We start from the raw sequence: 26,955 nt of genomic DNA on the forward strand, positions 1-26,955 counted from the left end.
TGCTGGGCCATCTTTTGTGTCCCCGCTCCGAGGGCTTTAATCAGGACCTTTGCCTCGGCGTTGGGGGGGGACAAACCCCGCGCAGTCGGTGGGGTTGTCCCTGTGTGTGCCAGGAAGAAAAGTCTTTGTCAGAAATTTCCACTGACCCAAGCACTTTGTTTCTTTGTCTCTCCCAGACGACGTTTGAACTAAAAAGAAGACCAGAACTCTTGTCTGTGCTAACAGTATTTTAATGGGGAGCCCCGGTGGCTTCTCGGAGCCTCCCTGCCAGGCCCAAGGCGGAGACGAGGCCTTTGGTCTGAAGGCCTCTTAAAATAAAACCAGCTCAGGCAGCTTTTTATAACCTTCTTCTCTGTCTGTGTCCTGGGTGATACAAAGAGGCTCACGCCATAATATTGCAACATGCTGCTAAGGAAAAATACTTAATTCTCATATTATGTAATGCTGTATAGACAGAACCTGGGATGGTGGACGTCTTATTTTTTTGTTGTTTGCACAGCAGCGAGTTACAGATCAGCTAAAACTCCCAAAATAAATAACCAGGACCCCAAGCATGAGGCACATTCTATAAATCTGACAGAGCTGGAAGCACTAAGTTGGCCAGCCCCGTGTCCCAGCCCCAGTGATGGACAGCACAGCCCGGGGGATGGCACAGGGCTAAGCAGGAATGATCTATGCTCTGTTTTCTGGAGCACTTTGCAGATGAAAAAAATGCTCCACTGAAATGCTGAGAATGATGCTAAAATTCGGGTTGCCAGTGTTTTACTCGTGAAGAATCTGCTTGAGCTACTTTTTAAAGAGATTTTTATGTATCTGTTGCAGTCTCACTTTTCTATTGAAATATGTACACCTGGACTCATAACTATGACTTTTATTCCTCAGGAAGAGGCATAAAATAGTTCTCAGTGCTTTTTAAATTATATAAAATATTTCTAAAATAACTCTTCCTTCCCAGTTAAACATTATCTCCTTACACATTTTCCCATTCACTTTTTGATATGCTGCAGCTTTTTTTCCTACCTTAAATCAGTCCCACTTTAGAAAAAGTAAACTCCTGAAAAAGAAGGGGGAAATTTTATAGGAACAAATAGATTAATAAGTAATGGTGATGAGATCTGGCAGCCTTTCCTCAGGTGTGTGTGGAGTAGAACATCACTGTATTACCAAAGCAGGTTAAAGTTTTATCACAGCTCTCGTGTATTTTATTAGATTCTCAAAGCACACCTCCTCCAGTAATGCCTGGAATAATCCAGGCTGGATATAGATCAGTTGATTAACTGAACCTCAGCAACAATAGCTCAGCTTTGGTATCATCTTTACTCTTTCACTTCCTCTTCATGATGTCCCCATCATTCATTTGGATTTGTTTATTTTGCATTTGTCCTTTCCTTCTTGTAGGGTTGAACACTGATTTTGAAGCAAAGGCCAAGGCCAAGCCTTCATCCCTTGCAGATCCTTCAGGTGTTCCATCCCATTGATGGAACATTACACTAGCACAGGAACAGCCCTGCCTGCTCCTGCTAGCACAGTAACAACAGCACTGTGTTATGTGCAAGTGTAATTACACGGCTGACTCGTTAATTACTGAGAGAGAGACTCCCTAATTTACCTGTGACTCAGCTCTCCTGGCTTTCACCAGCTCACCTGTGTGTTTCTGGCTGGTTTTGCTGTCTCAGTAACTGAGCCTTGCAAAGGCTCTGTCCTAATCCAGCCAAATTTATACAATGGTGCTGAAGTCTGAATGCCAGAGCAGCCCCATTAGCTTCAAAAGGACTTCTTTTTGTTAAAAGTTAAGCAGGTATTTAAGTGCATTGCTAGCTTAGGGTCAAAGTGTTCAGCACCTTGTTGGATTGTGTCTTACCTACCTCCTCATTAAAGACACATCAGACCAGTTGGCTTGTCTTTATCAAGCAGAGAGGAGCAGCCAATTGACTTTATGTGACAGCTAAAAGTGAAGGAGATCAAGGAAGCTTGAGAGACAAAGAAGTTAGGTTTTGTTAGAATCTTAAATGAAAGAGAAATAGCATTTGGCCAGCTAGTGAAAATTGTTTCTTACTGAAAATTGTGTGGAAGGATTTTATTTTCCAAGGACTTTTGACCAGGACTTTTGGAGAGATTTGGATTTGTGGAGGTTGGACTAGGGCAGAATCAATCTGCTTATTTTGTTGTTGCCTTTTTTGTTGTGAGTGTGGTGGCCTTGCACAGAGCTTTGAGTGCAGACTCCTGCAGTCCCAGGTGAGGATGCACAGAAGAATTGGCAGAAGTGTAAATGAGGCTCTTGCATCATTCTTACAAGAAACAGCAAAGGGCCTGGTGGGCTTAATACTGAGTGCAACTAGGCAGCCAATTTACTGGAGATCAGCTCCAGAGATGACCAGGGAAGAATTTTCTCCTCCAGCAGCATTAGCTTGATGGTTCTCACAATACAAATTATAAGGTCATTTGCATTTATATTCCTGCTAATGATTCTATGAAGAAATAATTTGTTTCCAACACAGCACTGTGCCTGTGCTGTCCCTCACACAGTAAGGCCAGCACCTGTGTGATGGACCCACTGGTTCCACAGCAGGAAGCTGTGATGGGGTTCTGCTCTCACCCAGTGGAGGCAACTGGGCAGCCTTCAGTTTTTGGCACTGTTTGCACTGGTCTTGATTGATGTTCCTCCTCTGGGGATTGGGAAGCAACCATATTGTCTGTCTGCTGGTGATTGCAGCCTCTTGGGCTGCAGGGACCTCTTCTCCCCTCTGCCTGTGCTGTTCTCATGCCAAAAGCTTTTCCAAACAGTGCACAGGGGGGATGTGCCAATACACCAGTAGCCCCTGGACCCTCAGGATGATGGCCAAGGTGTGTTTCCCAAGAGGTGGATTAGAGATACCCCTCAGGTGATAATGGCCCCTGCTGCAGGGGCAGAGCTGGGCTCCCCCAAGGACAGCTGCATTTTGGGCTGATTTTAGGCAGTTTTCTCTTACTTGATGCCCATATCAGCAGCTCTTGTTGTGAAACAAGAATCTCTCCTTCCCTGAGCCAGAGGTTTGCACAGGGAACTGTCCAGGTTCCTCCCATCACTTCTCCCCAGAGGAGGTGACTTTTTTTTTCCTACACCTTCTTTTCTACATCCCAAAGCTGAGATGCAACCAGAAATTCCTTTTTTAATAAAAACCCAGCAGAAATCTAACCTGTGCAGGGTCAGGTTTACATTTCCCCTTCTAAGGCACATCAGAAGTAAATGGGTGGATCTGCCAGACCCAGATATCCAAGTGTTCTGCAAGGAAATATCCCTGGTGTTATTTCCAGGCTCAATGAACTCCAGCATATATTTGTGATTTTCCCTGTTATGATGACATCAGGGTGGAAACAGGAGGCCAGGGACTTGGTGACAGCAGGCAGCTTTCCTTCCACTGCTCATTTACTGCCTTTCTGAGAGCCAGATCCTAAACACTCAAGTATTAACATGATTTCAGCTCTTAAGTAAAACTAAAGAAGTCTTTTCATCTTCCCATTGAGTGACGAGCTCCTTAAGTAGATCACAAGCTTTCTGCTGCTTTGTCTGAGTGAGGAGGAAAACTTTAATTGTTCCCATTTTCTAGTGCAGGTATTGATTAATTAAATGTATTAGCAAAGATCTTGGCCTACTTTTTTTGCACCATCAAACAAGTACTTAATGACTATATTACTATGAAAATGGCATTGCTTTAAAGCATTGCATTGGAGCCCCTTTGTACTTTGCTTTCATTTCTTTTTTTTTTTTTTTCTTATCCCATTATGAACAATAAAGTCTCTCCTGTTAATATAACACAGAGGAAGGGAAGGGAGGCAGAGAGAAGCTCACAGTTGAGGGATCCCATCTGGGCCAGGCTGGAGCTGTGGCATTGGGATGTCCCCAGGCAGGAGGATGTGCTGCCAGCTGGGGAGGCTCTCTGCAAGTGCAGGCAGGTCAGGGAGCAAATGTTAGATGGTGAATCTGTATAATTTACTCTAATTTAGCATTTGGTGGGTAGAAATATGAATATGAGTCACATGCTAAGAGGGAGCAGGCAGGTTTATGAGGAGCAGAACTAATAGGTCTGTGTGAGATAAAGAACACTGCCTCCCACCTCACTTAATCATTTTCTCCCTTTGGGTCCCACTGTAGAATCTCACCTTCATACCTACCTGTAGGTCTGCCTCCTTCCACCTCACAGCCCTGTGCTCACCAATGTGTATCAGAGAATTCCAGAAGGGTTTGGGTTGGAAAGGACCTTAAAGCCCATCCAGTGCCACCCCTGCCATGGGAAGAGATACCTCCCACTGTTCCAGGTTGCTCCCAGCCCTGTCCAGCCTGGCCTTGGGCACTGCCAGGGATCCAGGGACAGCCACAGCTGCTCTGAACATCCATTCAGCCCCTCACCACTTTCACAGGGAAGAATTTCTTCCTAATTTCCTATCTAAATCTACCCTCTTCCAGCAAAGCCATCCCCCTTAGCACATCACACATCCTGCACAAATGCTCTGTATTTTGCACACTTGCTGAATGGCAAACCCAAATGAATCTGCCCCAATTCACACTCACTGTCAAGGCCCTAATATGCCCTCAGGTTTTAAATGCATCTTCTCATATTCTATCCAGAAGTTCTTGGAAATCCTACCTTTTCCTGGCCTCCAAGTACACCTGGAGTTGGTGTTGCTCAGCCTCTCCACAAAGTTTGCACCTTGCCAGGCTGGGAGGTTGTACTAAAAGCTTTCATTTTACAGCACCTTGCGTGTTCATACACAAAGTTGTTAAGATCTGACACCAATTTGATGCTTTCAATCTTGATGCTTTTATCCCACCTGTCCTTGCCTGTACCTGCCAACATGTGCCAGCCAGGCCAGTGACCAAAGCCAAAGCAAGGCTTCACTGCCTGCAATGACAAAGCATTTCTTGCTGAAAAAAAAGTGTTATTGCAGAACACTTCATAAACTGTAAATTTGGAATTAAGGTTTAACATTTTATAGTACCAGCACTGGGAAGTCCCATGTCTGTAACTAAAATTTGTGCCATGGCGACAATAACACTTGGGTTTTATGCAATGCTGAAAGCTGAGATGCAGAGAAATGAAATGAGAGCCCAACTGCCTTCAACACCAGGGAGAACCTGAAAATACACCCACAGCTGGCTGCTAGTCCACAGCTGCTGGGCCACTCTCATACCTGAAATAAAATGCACATTAGCAACCTCTGCAGACAGGTTGGTTGAGGGCTCTGCTGCACAGGAGTGACTCGGGTCTCATATTGGGGTGGGAGGAGTGGAGCAACACAGCTGAGTTGCTTAAAATAGCCAGAAAAGGACCCTTAGTCCTTTCTTGCCTTGTTCCCTTCACATTCACAAATGTTCATCTCTGTCTCTCTTTTTTTTTCCATCCTTCCTAGGGGCGATGACTGACAGATTAATATATGTCTAGCTACGTGTCTTAGAAATCAAAAGGAAGGTGCTGTCAGAATCGCTTGTCAGAAAATGAGATTAGGCACACTTGTCATTTGCTGAGGATTGCAGTCTTTCAGAGATAAGGTTGCATTTAATGAGTGTAAAAAGCCTCCTTGTGAAAAAGGGGGTGGTGCAGGAGAGAGAGAATGATTATTTTTCTGGTGTCAGCTGAGTGCTTTATCATATAACTTGATAGCGTGGCACCCTGGCAGGCACTGATAATGGCTGCTGGGGCTATTGCACCTCTTCAGCTGCTCTGCAGCTTCAAAAGTGATGACTTGTTACCTGCTTTTAAACTCCTCTTGGATGTCGAAACCCACTATCCTGGGGGAAAGGAGCAAAAGCATGTACAGTGTGTTTTAAAGAAAGACCTGTGAAAACACACAGCATAAAGGGAACGTGCTAAATGTATAGCCACTTTCCCCAGCAAACTAGAAAGAATGCTCAGCGGGTTTCGGTGAAATATGGAACTTGTCTGACAAGTGAAGGATAACTAATGAGAAACAGAGCTGTATCCCACTGAAACCAATTGTGTTTTGTTATGGAAAATATTTATCAAGCTTTTTTTTTTTTTCATTTGTTGGTTCTCGTAACAGTGCCATAATAACTCCTCTTATGTGTGCGATTCGGTTTCTCTCATATGCATCTCAGTTATTTAAATCTGCACTGGGGTGGGTGTTTTTTGGTTATCCATTGGATATTATCATCTTCTACATGAATATTTTAGGTGAATGTTTCATTCATCAAAGTAATGGTCATTCTTTTGCCAAGTGAATGTCTTTGCATGGTTTAGAAGCTGGATAAGGTACAGATTTATTGTTCATAATCTACTTTCTAAATATGAGCTGACAGTCAAAAATGGAATTTATCTGTTCAGCAGAAGAGCCCCTACATTAGCTATGTTTTTGCAACAGTATTTCTTGCCTTGGCATACCTCTTTGAAAATTATCCTTGGAAGAGGAGATTTCTGTCGTATATTCTTCTCATCAAATGAGATGTGATTTTCATTATTTTGCTTGAATGTTGGAAAATGAAAGAAATTACTTGATTGGTTTATGGTGCTGATTCAGCATTTTCTGGACTAAAAATGACCTGGACGACAGAATGGGATTACAGCATGCAATAATGGATGCTTTATTTGGTGATAAGAAAGTCTTTTCTTCTGACTGAGAAGAAGAGAATGAAAAATATTTCTCTTATTAGGTGATTCAGTACCCAGATATTGACAGACAAATTAATTTGAAATACTTCTTCAGTTGCAGAACGTGCTAGCAGGCAGAAATTAGGAGAGGATAATGGCCACAGCTTGAAAGTGGTGCATTTATGAAGTGCACAACAGAAGTGCTGGTGGATGGGGAAGAATTTATATTTTATCCTCTCTCCCAGTGATAGTTTCTTATGTTCCTGGTTAGACTGCAGGGTGAATAGCAGCTCAGAGCCCAGCCAGGTCTCCAGGAGCTACATCCAGCCAAGCCATGCTCTGTGGTGCCTTTAGTAACTCGGAATTCAAACCCCAGGAAGCGTTTTAGGGGAAGAGATAAAATGCAGGCATTTTCTGATGGAAAATCAGAATTCTCACTCTTCATGGTGGTTGAAGGGAAGATGGCTGTGGTGCTCACCCGAAGGATTTCACATTGTTTGGAGAAGCCTGGGGGAGAAATGGTTTCTCATACATGGGAGAGTTAGGATTTGTCTTCGGTACAGTGGCTGGGTTCAGAAAATTATCCACCCTCCCCAGGTGTGCAAATCTGGGCTATATCCTGTCCTTGGAAGCAGTGGAGACCACTTAGTATTTTATAGGGCCAAGCTGTAAGGATAGGGAAGAGAGAGCAGCCCTATTGTTCCCTGAGCCCCAGTTTTTATCTTTGTTTCTATTTGAAACCCTAATCATAAAACTGCCTGCAGAGTGGTTGCCTTGCTGTTCCTCTAAATGAGAATTCCAGCTTTTATGCTAATTCAGTTTCAGGTTTCTTTGAACCTGCAGTTTATGGGCCTCTGCTTAAAACTGCAATCTGTTCTGCATAAAAGAAGGGATTACAAAGGGGTTTAGTTTTGCAAATGCTGCAGAAAAATAAAAATAATAAAAAAGTTGCACTGTCATTAATATGCTCCTGCAGAAGTTTTCTGCTTTGTCAAATGAAAAGCGTTACTTACACGGAGATTTACCCGGGGATGTTCTACATCCAGAGCTCTGTTCCCCTCGAAAGGGGCACTTGCTGATGGTGTCCCCCTTTCCCCAGTGCCCTGTCCCTGCTGGAGGGGAGGCTGAGGGAGCATCGCTGCCATGCACTGTGCTCGCCCTGGGGCCAGGCTGCTCCCAGACACACCCCAAACCCAGCAGAACCCGCCCTCACCACCAGTTCCTTTTCCTGGCATCCCTCATGACCTTTTTTCAGCCACACCAGCAGTCATTTTGCCGTTGTTAAGATCACCCTGGAGAACAGGTCCTTTTCCTGCACCTTTCAAAGTGCTGGAGTTTAAGTACCTTCTGCTTGGGACATTATGTCGTGGCTTGCTTTTCACAGCCTTAAAGTCTGCTGATAGCTCCATAAATTTTTTTCTTGGGGAAAGGATCCTGCATCTCTTATCCAGTAATAGGCCAAATCTTGTATGTTTTCAAAGCATTATGGAGAGCTTTATAAGGCACCGTAATCACGCTCCAAAGTCAGATACCATGGTGTCTTCTGGGAAGGTTAGCAACTTAATGGAAACATAAATGTTTCCAGGCTTTGACAGAATACCAAAGAATTAGAATATCCACTTTTCATGTTGCCAGGAAAAAAGCTGCAGAACCTTCCAGGTGAGGTGAGGTTTGCCATAAATAATTTAATCCAATATAATCTGCTGTAATTTCAATATTCGTTTGCTTCTTGTGCCAGAGATGGATAATTCTTCTTTCGAATTACTCTATGACTTGGAAACGAATGTCTGCTTCCCTGCCTGCTGTCTGGGCAGCTTTAGGTCATTTTAATAAAATACTTGGATCTGAAAACCTCTTTCAGAGAGTGAAAGATCTTGAAATTACTTTTGATCCAAGTTCAATGCACTTCATTTGGCTGTTGTTGTGGCAGAAACAAATGTCGATGCTGACAGAGACCACAGACAGATGAAAAAAATTCTGGCAAGGTCCCACATAGATAAGAGACAGAAGGTTTCAAAAACCTATCCAGGCATAACCTAAAGCACAGGAAAGTATTGCTGTCAGGAGAGGGGGAAGCTTGATCCAAAGGCATTCAAATCAGTGTGGGGAGGAGGGGTCCCTTTGATTTCATTTGGCTTTGAGTGAATTTCTGAACTCCAAATTCTCATTCAGAATTGCACAACGCGTTTTGGCCATGGGTAATTTTGTAGCAGGAAAACAGAGGTCCTCAATTTATCTCTAAGGCACGAATAATGAACATAATGAGGCCCAGAGCCCTGCCAATAAGCCCTCACAGCCCCAGGGAGATGAGCAGGTAAATGCATTTCTGATTCTGTGTGTGCTGAGATTTCAGGTGTGGCATGTGGTTAACATTGGAAAAATCCAGTATAGACAAGCTCGTCATTTAATCCAAGCTAAACGTATCAAATTAAAGTCTTGTGAGGAACCTAGGCTTTAATTAGATCCTTTCTTACCACGTCAGGATGTGGAAAGTCTTGACCAAGGTGCTCATAGAACACATGAGCTGCCACACCTTGCTACTGTGCATTTAATTCCTCATCCAGGTACAGCCTCACCATCGGTCCATGGAGTCCCCAAGTGCTGTGATTGTACAGAGAACACTCTGCCAGCTTTACACCTTTATCAATTTGTTTTTGGTAGGGACTGGAACCTGCACTCAAGGAACATCCATGGCCAATGGGCTGCAATGGCTTTTGGCCACTGACCATTCTGGATTCCAGAGACCAGACCTGAAACCATTTCTGTTGGGTTTCTAAGAGGAGATTAAAACCACCTCTCTGGTAGCACAGGATTAACTTTGCAGTATATATTTATTAGATACAAATATATATTTATTAGATGGAAAAACCTGTGAAAGTTTAACAGCCAAAATCCATGCTCAGCTGTGGTGTGGAAATGTGGGGATAACTGATTCCTCTGGACAGTCCTGGAGAATTCATTTCCATTGCCATACCAGGATCTGAGGTTGGCCACAATTCTTTAATTTTCCAGTGGGGACCACTTGTCCCAGTTTCACCAAAGCATTCCCACTCTGGATCAGCCATGGCACAAAAGCACTGTGGTGTTTGTGGCCATGGTCTGGCCCTGGAACTGTGCTGGGTGTGTTCATCTCCTGTGTAGCATTATTGCTCTTTGTACATCTTCCCACCTCGCTGTCCCAGTGGGACTGCACCTCAGATAAGAATCTTAGAGAAGCCACTGAAGGGGAAAACGTAAATGGATTCTTAAATGGATCATATGGTGATGGAATGAGGAACGAAAGGGAAATACTTGCATAAAATCATGTAGCTCTGCATGGGTAACTGGTAGGCATTCCTTCTTAATTATGGCACTTGTGCTTGTGTGGACAGTCAGATCATGATTCCCCCTTCCCTTACATGCTGTGGGATTTGCCCTGGGCAGGGCCACCAGAGTCACTGCAGCCACTGCAGCCCATCAGTGCTGGGGGAGAGCTCAGAGGCAGCTCAGTGCCCTGGGGCCCAGAGAAGGGCCAGGACATACCTGCATCTTTCCAAGCTGCCATTGGATTTTGGGCACATAATGTAATCCCAGCTCAGGTAAGGCTGAGCAGGTGCACACAGCTCTTGCTCTGCATTTGATTTCTGGCTGGCATTGGTAGTTCCCATCTTTTCCTTAGGAGAATCACCTCCTTCAGGCTGAGCTCTGCCACAGGAGTTGGGGTGAGTAGGACTTGTCAGCCCTGTTTCTGAGGATTTAGCTCAAATTCGAGTGGAACACATGGGAGTTTAATTCCATTAGCACTCTTTGCCCAGTATGGGTTTGAAACCCATTTCCAGGTTTGAAATCTTGAAAACACTCCCCGGGCACGGTCTTGCAAGCCTGTAAATCCCCTCTTAGCACCTATCCCTTTCCCAGGGAACGTCTCACCGTATGGAGCTACTGTGCCAATGTGCATAACTGCCTCTCATCTTCCCGGGAAACATCATTTGGCTCCGAGTGCTGCGCTTCAGTGAATAATCATTTATATCATCACGTATCTGTGCATTTATTTTCCGCGGTGGCCATTACTAATGGTGTGCTGCGCTTAAGGAAAACCTACAGCGAGTGGGAAATCCACTGCCCGTTGACAATAATGTTCAGTGCTGGAAGTAGTCAGGCAAATCTCTGCTCCGAGAGAAACCACAGCTCAGCGAGGGGTCCCTGACAGGCCAGCCTGTCTGCAGCTGGGGACGTTAGTTAGTTTTTCCCACCAAAAAAAAAAAAAAAAAAAAAAAAAAAAAAAAAAAAAAAAAAAATTAAATTTCCGTTAAAACCAAAAAATTTCCTAAATGCAATACGATGTTTTCGATCGTGTTTTCCTCCAGCGGAGCTCTAGAGAGTGATGCTCGTGGAGCTTTCGCGAGTGATGCTCGTGAGCCCGAGCCGCCATCCCGGGGCAGCGGGGACTGTCCGGCTCCGCGGGGACTGTCCGGCTCCGCGGGTCCCTCGCAGCGCTCGGAGCAGCCGCTGCCGCAGCTCCCCGCAGCTCCAGGCTGCTCCGGGCCGGGCTGGGGAGCCCCCGGGCGGGTCGGGGGACCCCGGCGGAGCCGGAGCGCGGGGCGGGGCCGGCGGAGGGCGGAGCCGGCGGGCGGCGGCGGCGGCTCCGGGAGCGGCGCGCAGTGCGGAGCGGAGCGAGCCGGGCGGCCAGAGGGGTCCGGCCGGCGCTGCAGCCGGGCCGCCCCGCGGGGATTACAGGCTTGCGAGGCTGGAGGAGCCGGGGCCGGACCGCTGCCTCTCCCCCATGGAATTCACCTGAGCGCGGCCGCCACGGGAGGGACGGCGCCCGGCGGGAGCTCGCTTTGGCTCGGGAGAGGACGGGCATGACTTTTTAACCAAAACAAAAACCAGTCAGCCCCTCAAACAGCCCGGCAAACAGCGGAGGAGAGCCCGAACAGCCGCCCGAAGGAAGGAAGGGACGCGCCGCCGCCGGCGCTGGAGGCGCGGAGGGAGGGAGGAGGCGCCGCGGCCGCACCGCCCCGCACCGCCCCGCACCCGGAGGTGCCGCCGCTGCCCCGGCCGCCGCCGCACATGGTTTTCTTTGTCCTGCTGCCGCTCCTGTAGCGCCCGCTCCTGTAGCGCCCGCCGCGCTCCCCGCACGCCGCGCTCCGCTCGCTGCTCCCGGGAACCATCTTGCGGGAGCGGGCAAGGGGTCGGCGGCCCGGGAAGGATGCCCGCCCGGCGGCCCGCGGACCCGGCTCCCCGCGGAGGATTAGTTGGGGTTTGGCCGCGGGACGCTGAGAGCCGCGCTGGATCGGAGTTGCCGCACACGCCATGAGCCGCGGGCCGGCCGCCCCGCGGAGCCCCCGGACTGCAGGTACGGAGCCGGCGGGAGGGAGCGGCACGGGCCGGGCGGAGGGGCCGCGCTGCCTCCGCGGGCAGGTGCGGGGCCGCTGCGAGTGGCCGGGCCGTGCCAGCGGTGAGTCAGGCTGCGCTGTCTGGACAGGAAATATTTTAGTCATACATCCCCTCGAACGGCAGCGCATTCCTCGGTGAGGGAAAAATACTCTTTGGGTAATTTTTTTCTGTGTGGCTTGTTGGATTATTTTTTTCTTTAAACCCAGGGATTGCTGACTTGTTTCATTTCGCGGTGAAAAGGATTAAGCTGCGCTTGGTAACAAGGGGATTTGTAAGGAAAAAACAGCCAAAGTGCGAGGAAGGGAGCTGTGTGTCACCAGCTCCGGCTCTGTGCAGGGGAAACCGAGGGCAGAGCACCCCGGATAACCCGGCGCTGTCCCCAGATGTCACGGTGGCAGCACGGTGCTCATCAGCTCGAGTCAGACCTGGGAAGATCGGGATAAAGGGCAGCGGAGAGAGAGCTGCGCTTGGCTGGAGAAGGGAAGGGAGAGCCGAGCTGCTCTCCGCCGCCGGAACGTCCAGGTTCGGCCGCATCGCAGCCGCCGCGCACATAAAGGCACTTTGTTGTCTGCGCCGATTGCTGTCGGCACTTTGCGGACACCGAATTTCATCCTTCTGGGGAAGTGCTGAGTTGTTGCGGGTTTTTGAATCAGTCGGGCTTTTTGTTCCTTTAGTGTTGTTGCGTGATGTGTCTGCCTAGCTGTGGAAAAATAATAGTTGCATGGAAATTGATACACTGTGTGTCTGCTGGCAGAGATGGTGTTCGCCTCTATCACCCGTACACAACCCTAATTGCTATTTTGTGTTTAAAACCCAATTTTTGAGTAAGGAAACAGTCAGGCCAAGTTCATCTCACCGTTCCAGCCAGGGTTTGGGTTCTTTTCGTGGGAAAGCCGGCAGTGTGGTTATTTCAAGTTGTTCTTCCATTCGGTTGTGTGTGGTCAGTAAAGCAAAATGAGCTTTCCTCTTGGACGAGCTTTGTGTTTGTAAAATAATTCATTTTTTAGATGTATGTTACATGGATAATCATCTGCCAGGTTGCTCTGGAGCAATCCTCGGGCAGGCTGCGTTCTGTTCGAGGTGTGCCACTTCCAGGTGTCACAGCACTGTTTGTGACTGGGGTATGCGATAGCACGGGAAAAGACTGCGCCTGAAAAACCATGCCTTAAAAAACAATCTCTTGGTTTATGCTTGGCATCAGAGCAAAACTTCTTAAAAAGATGTTTTCCTTTTGTAATGCTTGGAAAAATCAAGCGAATAGGAAACATGGAGCTTCCCTGTGCTGTTTTGTTTTGAAGCAGTAAAATAAAGTAATAGCTGAGACTGTAAGAAGTTTGTTTGGTTTTTAATATTGGATTTTCTTTCTAAAAAGAAGGACTAGTTCAGGGAGTTTTGACTTCAGAGAAAAGCTCCAGTTGAGAAGACAACAGCTGAAATTCACTAAGAAAGATTATTTTTAAGCAGGCTGATTGGCAAGGGTAGGAAAGCATTGAGCCTCTTGTTGGACTAATACTGGGCTGCTCTTTAAAGCACATGGCCTTCTTGATCTCTTCAATTTGTGCATTATTCACATATTTTCATTAATTTAGAGAAAGTCGTCACTGATTAATAAATCCATCATTGGGTGCTAAATCCAGTGTTTACAAGGTATTTAATTGAGACGAAATGCACCAGCTCAGCTTTCAAATAAGCCAGCAGTAATCTAGTGAATTTTATCTAGAAGTCTGAAAAAGAATAAAGCTATTTTAATAATTAATCATAGAAATCTTGTCTGTGACTAACTTGAGGGCAAACAAATTTTTTCAGTGTATTCGTGTCCTATGATGCACAGTCTGAGCTGTGTCTACTCGTTTATCGGGACTTTCACATCCAAGTTTTCAGTGCAGTCAAGACAGAGAACGTACATGATGATTGTCTGGTGATTTTTATCTGCTTTTGAATTGAGAAATTCATTCCCCTTAACAAAACCCCCCCCACACCCACTTTCCAAGCAGTATTTTCAATTATTGTTCCTGAATCCATCAAGAAAACAGTTTCTAGGGAAAAAAAATAAAACCTTTCTTAAGTGTTGCATTTTAACCCTGTTTGCAGTGTTCTGTTCCTGAGTATACATTTTCCCTGTATTTTCCAGGAGTTTCTCAGTGGGGCTGGTTTGGAATTGAACAGCTCTGTGCTTTTTGTGGGTGCAGAGGTGGGAGAAGTTTGAGCTGTAGCTGCCTGTGTGTGTTCTGTGTGTGTGTGCCCAAGCACAGCAGCACACAGCTGGCAGAAACTGAGGGTTTGCTGCTTTTGGGCTCGGGGTGTTTGCAAAATGAACATTTCCAGTGTTCCTTCCCTGCCTGGTTTTGTGTCTTTGGAATTTCTGAAAGAGGGAGATCAATGGTTTTGTGTGAAACTGAAATAACGCTTTTTATATGGGTGTAGAGCTGAGCTGGCACCCTGGCATACAAATAGCAGGAATAGACAAGCTACTAACACAATATTGAGGGGAAAAACCTCCATGGATAAAGGTGGCTTGATGAAAAAGAAAAGGTTTATTAGTTTACACCGTGAGGTGTCGAGAATCAGTTATTCTGAGGAAGGCAAAGCTGACGTGGAAATACACACTGATCTTAAATACTCACACGCTCTTTATTTTTCAAAGAGTTTGCAACAGCAGTTTATGAAATTACTAACCTAAGTTATCAACGTTGCTTTGAAGGTGGTAAAAATCAAATGTTCACACAGCAGGGATCCCAAAACACTTTAAAAATTAATTAAGAAATCTGTAGTTCTGGAAATTCCTGAGACTGGGCTGTCTGGTTCGAAATCATGACTCTTCTCCGTCGCAAAATCAATGTCGGAATGTGTTGGATAATGGCAGTACAAAGATACAGTGTCTGTGCAGCTAATGTTGAAGAAAAATCCCATTTCTTTATGAAATAGAATCTTTCCAGAGCAATATCTGCACTGCAGGGCGGTGAAGCACAGCCAAACAGCACCACCTCATGGACACGGCCTCCGGAGCCGCCGCTTCCAGCGCCCCTGGTTTTGTCTCCTGATTTGTTTCCCTAAAATATACACACCTCTGCCTGTGCATAAATACACCGCCTGCCTTCGGAAATCCATCACTGCTACAAAATGTAACTTCTTTTTTTTCTTTTTTTATTGGTCTTTCAGGCATCTGATGCCAGCTCTGAGAAACTGTTCAACGCTGTCACAAATAAAGGTAAGGCTGCAATCCACATCCCAAACAGATTTATTTTCCTTTTTTTCCCCACACGTTTCTTTTCATGGCAATTTCAATGGGAGATGAAATGTAACTTGTCTTGCAGAAATGTCGCAATCAGCTTGTTAGTGCTTTTTATGTTTCTCTGGGTATCAGACGTGTTCTGTATGCTTGGTAATTGCTTTGCTTAATATAAAATATAGGCTTTAAATAATGCATTGCCTGCCAGGTCAGAATTAATTTAAATAACAATATTAGGGAATAGTTTATTTTACAAATGGCTTTAATTTAAGCTCATTTAAATAACTGTAAGAGTTTTCAAAATGTTTTAACTTGATTGTTACTCATCAGCTCCATGATAGACGTGGAATTATGAATAGCCAATTTGCACTGCTGACAGTAATAACCAGCCAACGTTTAGTATTCACAGGATAATAGTCATAAACCATGGCTTACTGTGCTGTGTGCTTTCTGTAGAGTTAATAAATGATAGAGAGGGCCACATTTAAATATTCAGTATCCCATTAATTTCTTCCAAACAGCAATCCAAAGACAGAGCAGCTAATGATATAACAGTACAGCCCTAAATCAGCGCCCGGGAGCCGCTCCTGTGTGCGGAGCTGGGCCTGGAGCACCCCTGCTAGAGAGGCCTGGGGTCCTTTGGGTGCAGTTCTCATTTTTGGCCTGGTCGGTGTTTGTGCAAGGAGGGTGGAGGGAGCAGCTCCAGGCATGAGTTGCACAAACAAGTATAATTCAAAGCCTTGAAAAGGCATCTGGTTTTTAGCCCAGTGTCCTGCTTTTCTGTGGCAGCGCATGGGAGGTGCCTGGAGAAGGGTGAGCTGAAAAGCAGAGTTTTATCTGATGGGGTTTGGAGCTCTCAGTTGCCTTAGAAGAGGCAGATTTGACTCGTTTGAAATTCAGATGTGTTTTGTTGGCCAGGTGTGGATTTGCTGAGTATTTCCCTGTGTGCTGCTCCCCGGGTTTGGTTTGTTACTCCAGTGAGTCATTCCAGTGTTTCTCTGTGCCTTTTAATTCCACGAAGCTCTGGTGGTTTAACTGGGGACAGAATGTGACCCTGTTACCTTTGGGATTCCCATGCTGATCCACTGCTGCTTCTGAAGGCTTCTGCTGCATATTGAATTATACCTGGATTTAATTGCATTACGGATCCATAGTCCTGTTTTTCATGTATTAGCATCCTCTGAAAGTACAGTCTGGATTATTTCTGTGGTCTAACCAGGTTATCTCACTTGGCAAGCTGATTTATCCTTTGTGATTAATGGCATTTACAGGTTCCCCAGGCCCCTCCAGAGGCTGAGAATAGGTGGCACAGCCATTAGAAGGGAAGAGCTGCTTGTCTGGAGTGACCCCAGGCCCCCAAACTACATGTGACTGCATCTTTATTTTGCTAATTTGCTGTAAAAAGCTTTGGCATTTGAGCAGCCCTTTCTTGGGGCTGGGCCAGGGCAGGAGAAGGAGGTGAATCCACATTCCTGGTGCAGGCCTGTAACCAGGGAGAGGGGCTCCTCTCCTCCCAGGAGGTGACTGATGAAGAGTAGGCCCCTCTTCCTCTTCCTTTGGTTTTCTTTTTTGACTCAAACACATTTCCCACATTCTTATTGCTGTTTACTTACCGAGCTTGATTCGTGGCATCCCTTTGGATGTGAATACCCATGCTTGACAGGGAGCCTTTTCTTCCGAGGTACTTTTCTTTGGTGATTTAGTTCCCTTGAAAGGATTAGGGTTTCTTTGTGTAGCCTAAAATCAACATGGGCTTTTCGAAGCTTTGCTTGGGAAACCGTACACAAATAAGCTTTTTAGTTGATGGTAGATTATTCCTTTGCCCCTTATTTCCATCAAAATGGCATCTTTCTTTTCTCCTCCTGAGTTTCCCCTTAAAGCCATATGCTAATTCCTGTTGGTAACATGAATGACAAGGGAGGAATCAATGCAAATCCAGGTGCGGCCAAACCAGGCTGGCTGGTATTTTCTTTTTTTTTTTTTTTTTTTCCTTACCCTCTTTTTTTCCTTTTTTCCACTGGGAGAAAGAGATTAAGCGGAAAGCGAACGGAAAAAGCATAGGGGACAGTTTTGTCAAAGGGATTAGCATTCAGACTACAAAATCTCAGGGAAAGAAGCTCAGAAAAGCTCCCCTGTTTGGAGATAATGTCAGTAATTGCTGGCAGGCAGGTGCTGGGCTCTCTGCCGGGGCTGGGGGCTGCTCCTGCTCTGAGTGGCCCTGGGGAGCTCCCAGTGCCCGGGGGCTGTCAGTTTGATAAATTCCCAGTTCAAGTTCCCTCTCTGCAGCTCAGGCTGTTCGCTTCCAAGCCAGCTCTTCCCCACTGTGCTGTCCACGGCTGCTTTTGCCAAAAGCAATAAAAGTCACTGGTAAGAAAGGTCAGATTTGCATTGGGAGAATTGTGATGAAACCTTCCAAGCTGGGAGGGCTGGGCAGGCTGACAGGCCACTCCTCTTGGATGTCCCACAGCCACCTGCCTCACACACTGCTTGGGTTTTCCTTGCCTTTATTTATTTTTTTTTATTTTTTAGTATTATACATAACTGAAGTAGCAGAAATTATAGAAGTAATGTATTTATGGAGCAGGTACAAATCCTGAAGCATTTTACGTCTCATATATATATTTTGCCCCCTTTATGTCATTGTGTTGTGGACTTCAAGGCTTAAGATGGGCTCAGGCTCAAGGAGTGATGGATTAATGTGGATGTGTAAGTCCCTTCCTTGGAAACACTTAGGAATTTTAAAAATCCAGACCCAAGAGAAATCTCCCCCAGCCCTCTCTGGAAGAGCTGATAAAACCCCTTGAGGAGAAGTCTCTCAGCTCCCATTTAGGACCTGGCTGCCCCTGAAGCTGAATGGAAAGGTGCATCACTGAATGCAGAAGGGTCCTGTGAGCTTTTGGGGGCAGCCAGTGGATGTTGGGGTCCCTCAGGGCTGGGATTCATGTCAGAGCCGAGCAATGAAAAGGGCTGTGGGGTTCCCCATCACCTCTGTGCTGCCACCACTCCCAGAGTCCCCAGCACTCAGTGTGTGCAGCAGGGCTGGGAATCTGGCAGGGATGGAGCTTGGTCCCCAGAGCAGGAGCTGCCACTGAGTGAGTGATCCTGGTCGTGGATCAGAGCCCTGCCTTCCTTGGCTCTGCAGGAACACCTTGTAATGCTTAAATTACCCAGGGGATAGTTCCCCTGGGAATCCAGGTGGCTGTGCTGGGAGGTGAGCACCCAGGGGTCTGGGCCTTGGTGATGCTTGACAAAGGAGCTGTCAGCGTCTGAATAAATGAGTTGGAGAAGAGCTGGCAGAGGAGAGCATCCCCCCTGCTCTCCCTCCCTCTCTCCCTGTGGGATGGCCCTTCCACTTGGGATTGCTGCCTGTAGTCTGTGTGTCACTGCAGAACAGAGCTGCCCCACACCCTCTGAGAGTTTCAGCTCAGCACCATTAATCCCAGCAAAAGTACAGGGTTTGTTCATGAATTTTTGTAACATGACTTCTCAGCGTAATTAAATTCCATTATCTCTCAGTAATTTACATACACACATCTGAAGCTGCAGAGCAGGCAGCTCCTACTTGGACTGTGTGGTTCATTTATGTTAACTCCCTCCTACATACCCTTGGAAAACAGCTTTTCCTGGAGGGAGAAATAAGTCCCAGAGTGGTGAAGTTTTCATTTGTGCTGTATATTGAAGTTTGCCTTTGATCAGAAGCACAACTGGGCTGTTAGAGCTTTTTATGTTCAAATTGTTTACAGGATGTTCATGTAAACTTTATGAATCCTTCTGCTGCGTGGCACCACCAGCTGTCAGGGAAATATTTATACTCTCAGCTGGAGGTTCATCAAGGCATCTGGGTTAGGAGGCTTCACTGGTGGCTGAAATACCAGTCAGATCAAGCCCTGGCTTTTTAGGCAGTTCTACAGCAATATCCTGCCCTAGAAAAAAAAACAAGCTGTTGTTGTTTCTCCCCTTGGCTTCTGTGGTGAAGCATTTCTTGAGGATCCTCTACAACATCTGTTTCTGTAAACAAGCAGGGAGCTAAAGCTGGCAATTCCTTCCCTGCTGATCCCTTCACAGGAGACCCTTGGCTGTGGAGAGGTGCTCTCACTTTGAATAAACCATCCCCACGGCATCTCCATGGGTGTAAGTGGATCCATGTGCAGTGTTAATGTGGTCAGTGTGCCAGAGCACTGGCTGGGGCTGCCTCCCTCCCTCCCTCCATTCCAGGGTCTGGAGGAATCCACACAACATCCTCACTCCCCTGGCCTGTGTTCTCAGCCTCACTTGCAGTTTTTGGGGTGCCTCTTCTCACTGAAATGCCTCTTCCTGCCCTGCTGTCAGAGCTCTGGAGCAGCCCCAGGCCAGCACACCTCGGGGACTGCTGAATCATCCCAGATTCTGGTTTTGTGGCAGTTCCCGTGTGACCCCCACAAGTGACACCCTGACAGTGGCGTCTCCTCCCCTTTCTGGTGGAGGCTTCCCTGGTGCCTTTGAATCACTGCTTTGCTGGTTTCAAATGCCTTTTCAGTATTTTCCATGTGGAAGTTCAGTGTCTCATTAGGGAGAGGCTGAGCACTGGAAAAAGCTGTGGGTTTGGAGAGCCTGGGTTTCTGGTAGCCCTGAGTTAGATTAGAAGAGTCACATTGCTGGGTCACATCACTCTTGACTTCCAAGTGAAGCAGAAAACATGTCAATAAATGTCCTGTGATGGAGCTTTGTTCTGCTGCACAAGGAGTGAGGCAGCTGTTCCTGTGCCAGGGACACTTTATCTGAGCAAGGGGTTTGTTCATAACATCCCTTATGGCTGCACCTCCTGAGCACAGCCCAGCCCTCTCCAGTCCTGTGCCTTCCATGCCCTCTCCTTCTCCATGTGCTGGGAGTTTTTTGGCTGGACTGTGTGTACCAGCTGAGCTGTGGGGTGCCAGGGCAGTGGGTCCCAGTGCTTTGGGGTGCCAGGCAGTGGGTCCCAGTGCTGTGGGTCCCAGTGCTGTTCTGTAGCTGCAGGAAAAAGTCCCTGGATATTGTGATGTGCCCAGAGGAGCAGGTGAAAGTCTGAGGTAGCATCTTCCAAAATTTTCAGATTCTTAAGTTGTTAAACTTACAAAACAGGAGCCTGTCACAGGTAACTTTTAGGTCAGTAATTCAAAACAAAAGCTGAAAGCAGCCAGCCTAAAGGCATTGGCTTTTCCTGACCAAAAGAGCAGAGAAAAAGTTGCAAGTGTTGTTCTGGTCATCCCTGCCCCTTTGGGCTGGTGTCAAGTACCCTCTGTGGTCAGTTGGTGATCACGTGCCCCCAAGGGTTCATTTAAGGCTGTGGATTTTTGCAAAGTCAAGCTATTCCAGGCTAGGGAGCAAAATGGCAATATTTGCCAACACAATCATATCTAATATGAAGGGAATATTTGTCTTGTAGATTAACCTCTATTTGATTTTCTCAAAAAAGATATCAGCGTTGGGGTGTAACATTGTGCTAATTGGCTCAGAAGAAGGTGGAAAAATGTGTGGGATAGGAGTGTTTTGGTGGCAGAGACCCTGCCTTGCCATACCTGTGGCTGGGGGAGTCCAGGCTGCTGTGAGATTTGGTGAATGGAGCATCCTGCAGACCTCCCCTATCTGGCCTGCTGTTAGTCTCTCCCTTGTAATAAAATGTTATTTTCTCTGAAAATGTATGTTTATTTAACTAGGTCTCTTTTTGCTTCACAATCTGGATTCCATTCAGTCAGTTACCACTCCAATTAACTAACAATTATTTAACATTAACAGTAATTACAGACGCCAGTTAAGCGCCTACAGATGTCAACTGTTAGCTTTGTACCTAATCACTCAATGAAATGGAGAAAGTTCAACAAACATCAATTAGCCAAGCAATTAGTATGAGGTAGGAAAGAGCATGTTATCGTGTGTGAGCTGATTCAATTTATTTTATTTTGTCAGTAAAACACACACAGGCAGACAAGCAGCAATAAGTTGTTGAGATTAGATAAAGCTGTATTGTTTTGCTGCTTATACAAGATTTTTTTTTTCCCCTCCTGTTCTCTCCCTTACATAGCTTCACTGTGCTTTGCCAGGCATTTGTTATCTTATCAAATGCATTTTATTTCCATTGGAAAAGCACAGCAGAGGGGTCACATCTCCATCAGGTGTCACCTGAGCAGAGCCACTCCTGTCAGGAGGCTCAGCCTGGCACTGGGTTTAACCCAGGTTTAACCCCAGACTTAGGCCAAGGACAGCACACCAGTGGTTGTAGGTAGTTGCTGGACAACAGGAGTTTCTGGTTTTTTTGTTTGTTTTTTTTTTTTCCTTGATTTGTCATTTAATGTTGGTTCTGGATGGACTCTGGTTCCACAGCCCCTTGCTTGGGTTGTAAGGGGACCACAGGGCTCCCTCCAGGCCTGTGGGAGCACCCAGGGCACAGCTGGACAGAGGGAACAGCTGGCCCAGAGCATCCCAGAACCAGCCACTGTCCCCCCCAGCCCTTGAGGGGAGCAGTGGTGCCTCCAGCAGCACCATGGCATGTTGTGGGGGGCTGTGTGCCCTGCATGGCTCAAAAATAAAATAAAAGAGAAGGAATGGGCCATAAATTAACTTTACCTACTTCACCTAGAGAGAAGTGGTTGATTCCCAGCCACCAGGCAAGTTGCACCACCAGCCTCTCTTCGAGGAGGGTCTGAAGTCAGGAGAGCTGTGCAGAACGTGCTCAGGGTGTGGCTCTGGACTGCCCAGGCTTCCCAAACACCCAGCTGTGCCACCAAGCTCCAGCCACCTCCCCAGCCCTCCTCCAGAGCATCTAATGCCTCCTCACTTGGCAGTAACACAGCCTGAGCACGGGCTGTCAGACAGCTACTGCAATTCAAAAAAGAAAAAGCACCCCAAAATATCTCACCTCCTACAGCCTTGACACTCTGTCAGTACGAGTTACATGAATTGTGGGGTTTTTTTCCTTTTTTCTTTTTTTTTTTTTTTTATTTATTTGTTTGTTTGCTTTAATAAAGTCTTAAAAGGTTCTTAAAACCAAAGCAAAAAAGACTTTTTTTCTTCCAGTTCTCAACTGCCCCCCAGACAAGAATGCTTTTTGCCTTCAGAAAGGTTGGGCAGGGTTTGGAGCAGCCAGGTGTGGTGAAGTGTCCATGTCCACAGCAGGGGCTGGGATGGGATGAGCTTTAAGGTCCCTTCCAACCCAAACCATTCCATGATTAATCACCACTCTGACATATTTTAAATGTTTCTCCACACAAAATGATCCCACAAAGTCAGATGTTATTTTATCATGCAGACTGCCCACAAGAGCCCATGCAGTTCTATGAATTAGTCATTGTTTTCCCACAGTGTGGGAATAGGAGCAGAGAACCACAGGCAGATCTCACTATTGCTTTCCAAAATCTCAGCTTTTTTTTTTCTTTTCCTAGAAAAACACAGTCTGAACATTTGAAGAAACTCTTCAGTGTATGACCTGAGTGCAATAATATTTGTCTGAGTAGGCAGAAAAACTGAAATCAAGCTTCCCAGTGAGAGCTGCCACGTTCCTTCTGGTGGCAGAGAAGACTTTGTGAAGGATGAGACTTTAATCTGGTGAAGTTTTAGCTTTCCCAGGGCTCAGCACAGATTATCCAAAGGAAAAGGCAGGGTTAGGAAGGGATGCTGTGAGTCTCAAGAGGGGGAGGAGGTTGTGAAGGAGCATTTCTGGGCTCAGGGGGCAGAATAAAAACACTGATTTGTCCTTCAGCTCAGGTGTTGTGCTTCCTTGCTCCACTGGCTCCCAACACTTGTTATCACCCAGCATTTGCTCTTCTGGATGGGAGCCACAGCAATAAAACCTGGGACACCCTGGGGACTCTCAGCCCCCCAGGATCACTGAGATTTCAATTTTTCTTATCCCTGCTGGATGTTGGTGAATGAGGGGCACTCAAGCCCCTTTTGCTGTCCCTGTCCCCAGCAGGTCCCATTCTCCTCCCCTACCTCCTGGCTGCTGCCCTGGCTTTGGTGCTAAAGTTGGGCAGTGTGAGCTGAAACCAGAAACCCAAACACAGAAAAAAAAGAAAAAAAACAAAAGTAGGGTAATTTTGCAGCTAAGTTGCTCAAGTAAAAGAGGGAAAGGTGGGGTGGGAGGAGGCAGAGCCTGGGCAAGGGCAGAGGGGCTGCCCCAGCAAGGTGCTGGAGGAGAGCCAGGATCAGGACAGGCTTCAGCTGCCATCACCACTTGTCCTGGTGTTGTCCAACACATTCAGGTATTAAGTGTGACAGGTTCTGTTTTTCAAGCTGGATGTGACTGACTGAGAGAGGCCTCAAGTGTGTCTGAAAGGGCCTTGCACAGTGTTCAAGTGGTTTTAAAAAAGCCCATATCAATGTATACTTAGAAAGTGGCAAACAGAGGAGCAGATAAACTGAGTGAAGTGCCCTTTAGAGCATTAATGGCCTTGCCTTCCATGTGCTGGGAGAGTGAGGGGGAGCTGGGAGGGGGCTCCACAGAACTGCAGAATCCCAGAATGGGTTGGGTTGGGTTGGGTTGGGTTGGGTTGGGTTGGGAGGGACCTTAAAGCTCATCTCATCATCTCATTCCCAACCCTGGGAACACCTTCCACTGTCCCAGCTGCTCCAAGCCCCATCCAGCCTGGCTTGGACACTGCCAGGGATCCAGGGGCAGCCTGAAAAGCCTGACAGCCTTTCTGAGCACTCTGGGCCAGGGCCTCCCCAACCCACAGTCAAGATTTCTAAGCCAAAAAAATTATTCCCAAGAAATCTTTTCTATTTTTTTTTTTTTTGGAGCTGCAGACCTCAGCTTGCTAAGGCTGTTCAGAGTGGGGCCAGGAGAGAGTTCACAAGTCCAGCAGCACAAGACCTGGCACACCCTGGGGACTCTCAGCCCCCCAGGATCACTGAGATTTCCTTTCTGTGTTAATGCAGCAGGATTTCCCTGGCTCAAGGCACACTCACAGCTTGCCCTGAGCCCTCCAGAGCCACTTGATTTATTCCAACCTCCTGTTCACTGTCAGAGGAGCTCCCCAAACCTCCTGTTCCCCCTCACCTGTAGTGATTCAGGTCATGCATGGCTTGGGCCAAACCAGCTTCTCCCCCAGTCCCCATGGGTCACTCTGAGGCTCCTTCATGGGGTTTCACAAACACTGGGGGGTCTGGAGAGCTGGGGCCACCTGGGCCAGCTCAGGCCTTGGTGAGGGAGATGGGGAAGAAGCTGGGAAGAGGGATGAAGTGAAAGTGCTGTTGAGCTCCCACAGCCATTTGCTGTAGTTTCCAAATACCTCAAGTCAGTGGGCAAAATTTGGAAATTAGAGGCAAAGGAATTTGAGTGGCTGGTAATAGAAAACAGCTGCTGCAGAGCAAGCTGGGTCCTAAGGAAGAACAACCCCATGGAAATGGGTCTGCCAAGTAATAAAGCCACAAATAAATACTTAGTTCATTTACTAAGTTGTTGGTCCCATAAGCACTGAAACTTCATTTGTTAAGAGAAGCAGTATTTAAAAATGTAAAGCAGATGAGCAGGGCCCTGGTTTTGCTGCTGCTGGCTGGGTTTATTGCTGGGGTTGTGTGCCTGGGGCCTGTGCAGCTTTCAGCAGCTGTGGGAGCTGCCTGGGCACCCAGCACCAGTTTCTTCTGTCCTGTGATAATAACTGTTGGCTTTTTTCTTTTCTCCTTGCCCCTGTTGTTGAGATCAATGATTATTAAAATCTGACTTGAGGAGTTTTTCAGCGCCAGGCTGGAGCTGCTGTCCCTGGGGACGGGTGGGAAGCTGTGCCAGGAGCACAGTGCCTGCTGTGATCTCAGCCTCAGGGCTGGTTCAGCTCTGCAGCTTCAAACAGCAGCTCTCCTGGCACCCTGGGTAGCACACAGACTGCTGGCATTAAGGGAATTGCTCTACCAAGGCAGATGATCCTCAGGTATTTTGGTTAGGGAGGCAGGGAGACACCTCAGGCTGTGATAAGATGGAAAATCTGATGCTGAGTTTCTGACGCTCCCCCAGAGAGATCAGCTGGAATCTTTTCCATCTGGTTGCACCTAGGAGAGCTCCTTTAGGTAGTGTTCTTCAGGTTCTCCTGATGCTCTTCCTGAGTGGAAGAAATGGGGTGAATTCCTGGGTTCTCACCTCCTCACCAGGAAAGGCAGAGGAATGATCTTGGTCTTCATTCATTGCCAGAAGTTCAGCCTTGTGTTTCTAACTCCCAGTCAAGTGGGTGTTGATTTGAAGATGAGGATTGTTGCTGTATGAATACACAGCCTGCTAAGCCTTTGGGATCTGGGAAAGTTTTACCATGTGGGTGGAAAGATGGAAAGCAGTCAGGGTTTTGGAAGGAGCAGCATGGAAGGATCCCTGAGCACACTGAGGGATGGGAGCAATCCTGGTAATCCTGGAACACCAGGTTCAGCCTCTCTGACCACGCCAGGAGAAATCCCCTGGCTGCATCAGACACATTTACAGCCACTCCAGCCCAGAGTCATTTTGAAGACGTGGTTCTTGAGCAACCAGCTCATTATAACCCAGCTCATACTGGAGCAGTCATGTCTGGCTGGTGAGCAGCCCTCAGAATACAGCAGCAGCTGCCTCAGGGGTCAGAGGGATGAGCTCACACATCCCTGGGGATGTCCCTGTGCCTGTGCTGCTGCTGGTGTCCTGTCCTCTGCCACACCATGAGCAAACTGCTCCCTGGGACCTGCTCACTGCAGGCTCCAAGGAAACATAACCTTGGGGTGCAGAACCTGCTCCTTGACCACATGAAAGGGTAAAGAAAAAACAACTGGCCCTGTGGATGGAATTAGAAAACTCTTGTTTCTGTGTTGCAAAGGTCATTTTTCTTGTGTAACAGCTTTTTTTTCCATGCAGTGGTCAGTGTTCCTTCCTAAAACTTGGCTGTTGTCCCTGCTCTTGTATTTTCCCAGTGGTTTCTCTAGATATGTCTTGCCCAAATTAGTGACCTATGAATTTGTACTTGGAAGGTGCTTATCTTACAGGGGTAGGTGAATCTGCATAAATATTGTACAAAAATAAATATCTTCTTAAAGTGACCCTCTGGAAAAGTGACCCCTTGGAAGTCTCTAAGGGCAGATTGGATGGGGCTTGGAGCAAGCTGGTCTAGTGGAAGGTGTCCCATGGAAGGGGGGTGTTGCCATGGAGAAAGATTATGGAGTGGTGAGAAAACACAGCAACAAGACACTTCTTGCTTAGTGCAGGAGAGCAAAAAAGAGCAATTTATTGAAAGAAGCCATTGCCTTAAATAAGGCAGTTCGTGCAAAATAAAATACAGACAGTTCATTGGACAGAGAAAGAGCCACCTCTTGCCCCAGGCTTTCCCATGGACCTTGCAGGTGTTTATCTCTGTTATAATTCTTTCTCTTATGTTTACAGTAAAGGAAGAGTCTCTAGCCTGGGAAAAAAACCTGGCTGGAGCTGAGAAAGTTTCATGGCCTGAGAAAAATACTTAGAACTTGAGAAAAAAGCCTGGCAGATTTTGCCTAGGCCTTCAGCAGTGTCCACAGGGGGGTGGGAATGAGGTGAGCTTTGAGATCTTTTCCAACCCAACCCAACCCAACCCAACCCAACCCAACCCAACCCAACCCAACCCAACCCAACCCATTCCATGATTCTGTGATTCTGTAAAAGATCATGGCTCAGTGCTGCCCTGTCTGTGGTGCAGACAGGATGTGATGCTGAGTTTGGGTAGATGAAGCCCAGTTTGATCAGTCAGACAGTCAGAACCACTTCCCAGCGTGAGCAGCACCGTGGTGCCCGAGGTGTGCTGGGCACAGGTTGGTGCTGTGCAGTGCCAGCTG

At 47.0% G+C, this 26,955-nt stretch overlaps 1 protein-coding gene across 3 annotated transcripts in view; it reads left to right on the forward strand.

The window, feature by feature from the left end:
* Window positions 1–26,955, forward strand: part of AUTS2 (activator of transcription and developmental regulator AUTS2) — a 760,670-nt gene that overhangs the window by 675,696 nt on the left and 58,019 nt on the right. For all 3 annotated transcript variants that reach the window (XM_056506763.1, XM_056506765.1, XM_056506764.1), the window contains exon 6: window positions 15,120–15,168. In XM_056506763.1, the coding sequence (XP_056362738.1) occupies window positions 15,120–15,168 (49 nt within the window). The remainder of the gene's footprint in view (window positions 1–15,119; window positions 15,169–26,955) is intronic.

The sequence above is a fragment of the Oenanthe melanoleuca genome, chromosome 19, assembly GCF_029582105.1.
Source record: "Oenanthe melanoleuca isolate GR-GAL-2019-014 chromosome 19, OMel1.0, whole genome shotgun sequence".
Lineage (NCBI taxonomy): Eukaryota > Metazoa > Chordata > Aves > Passeriformes > Muscicapidae > Oenanthe > Oenanthe melanoleuca.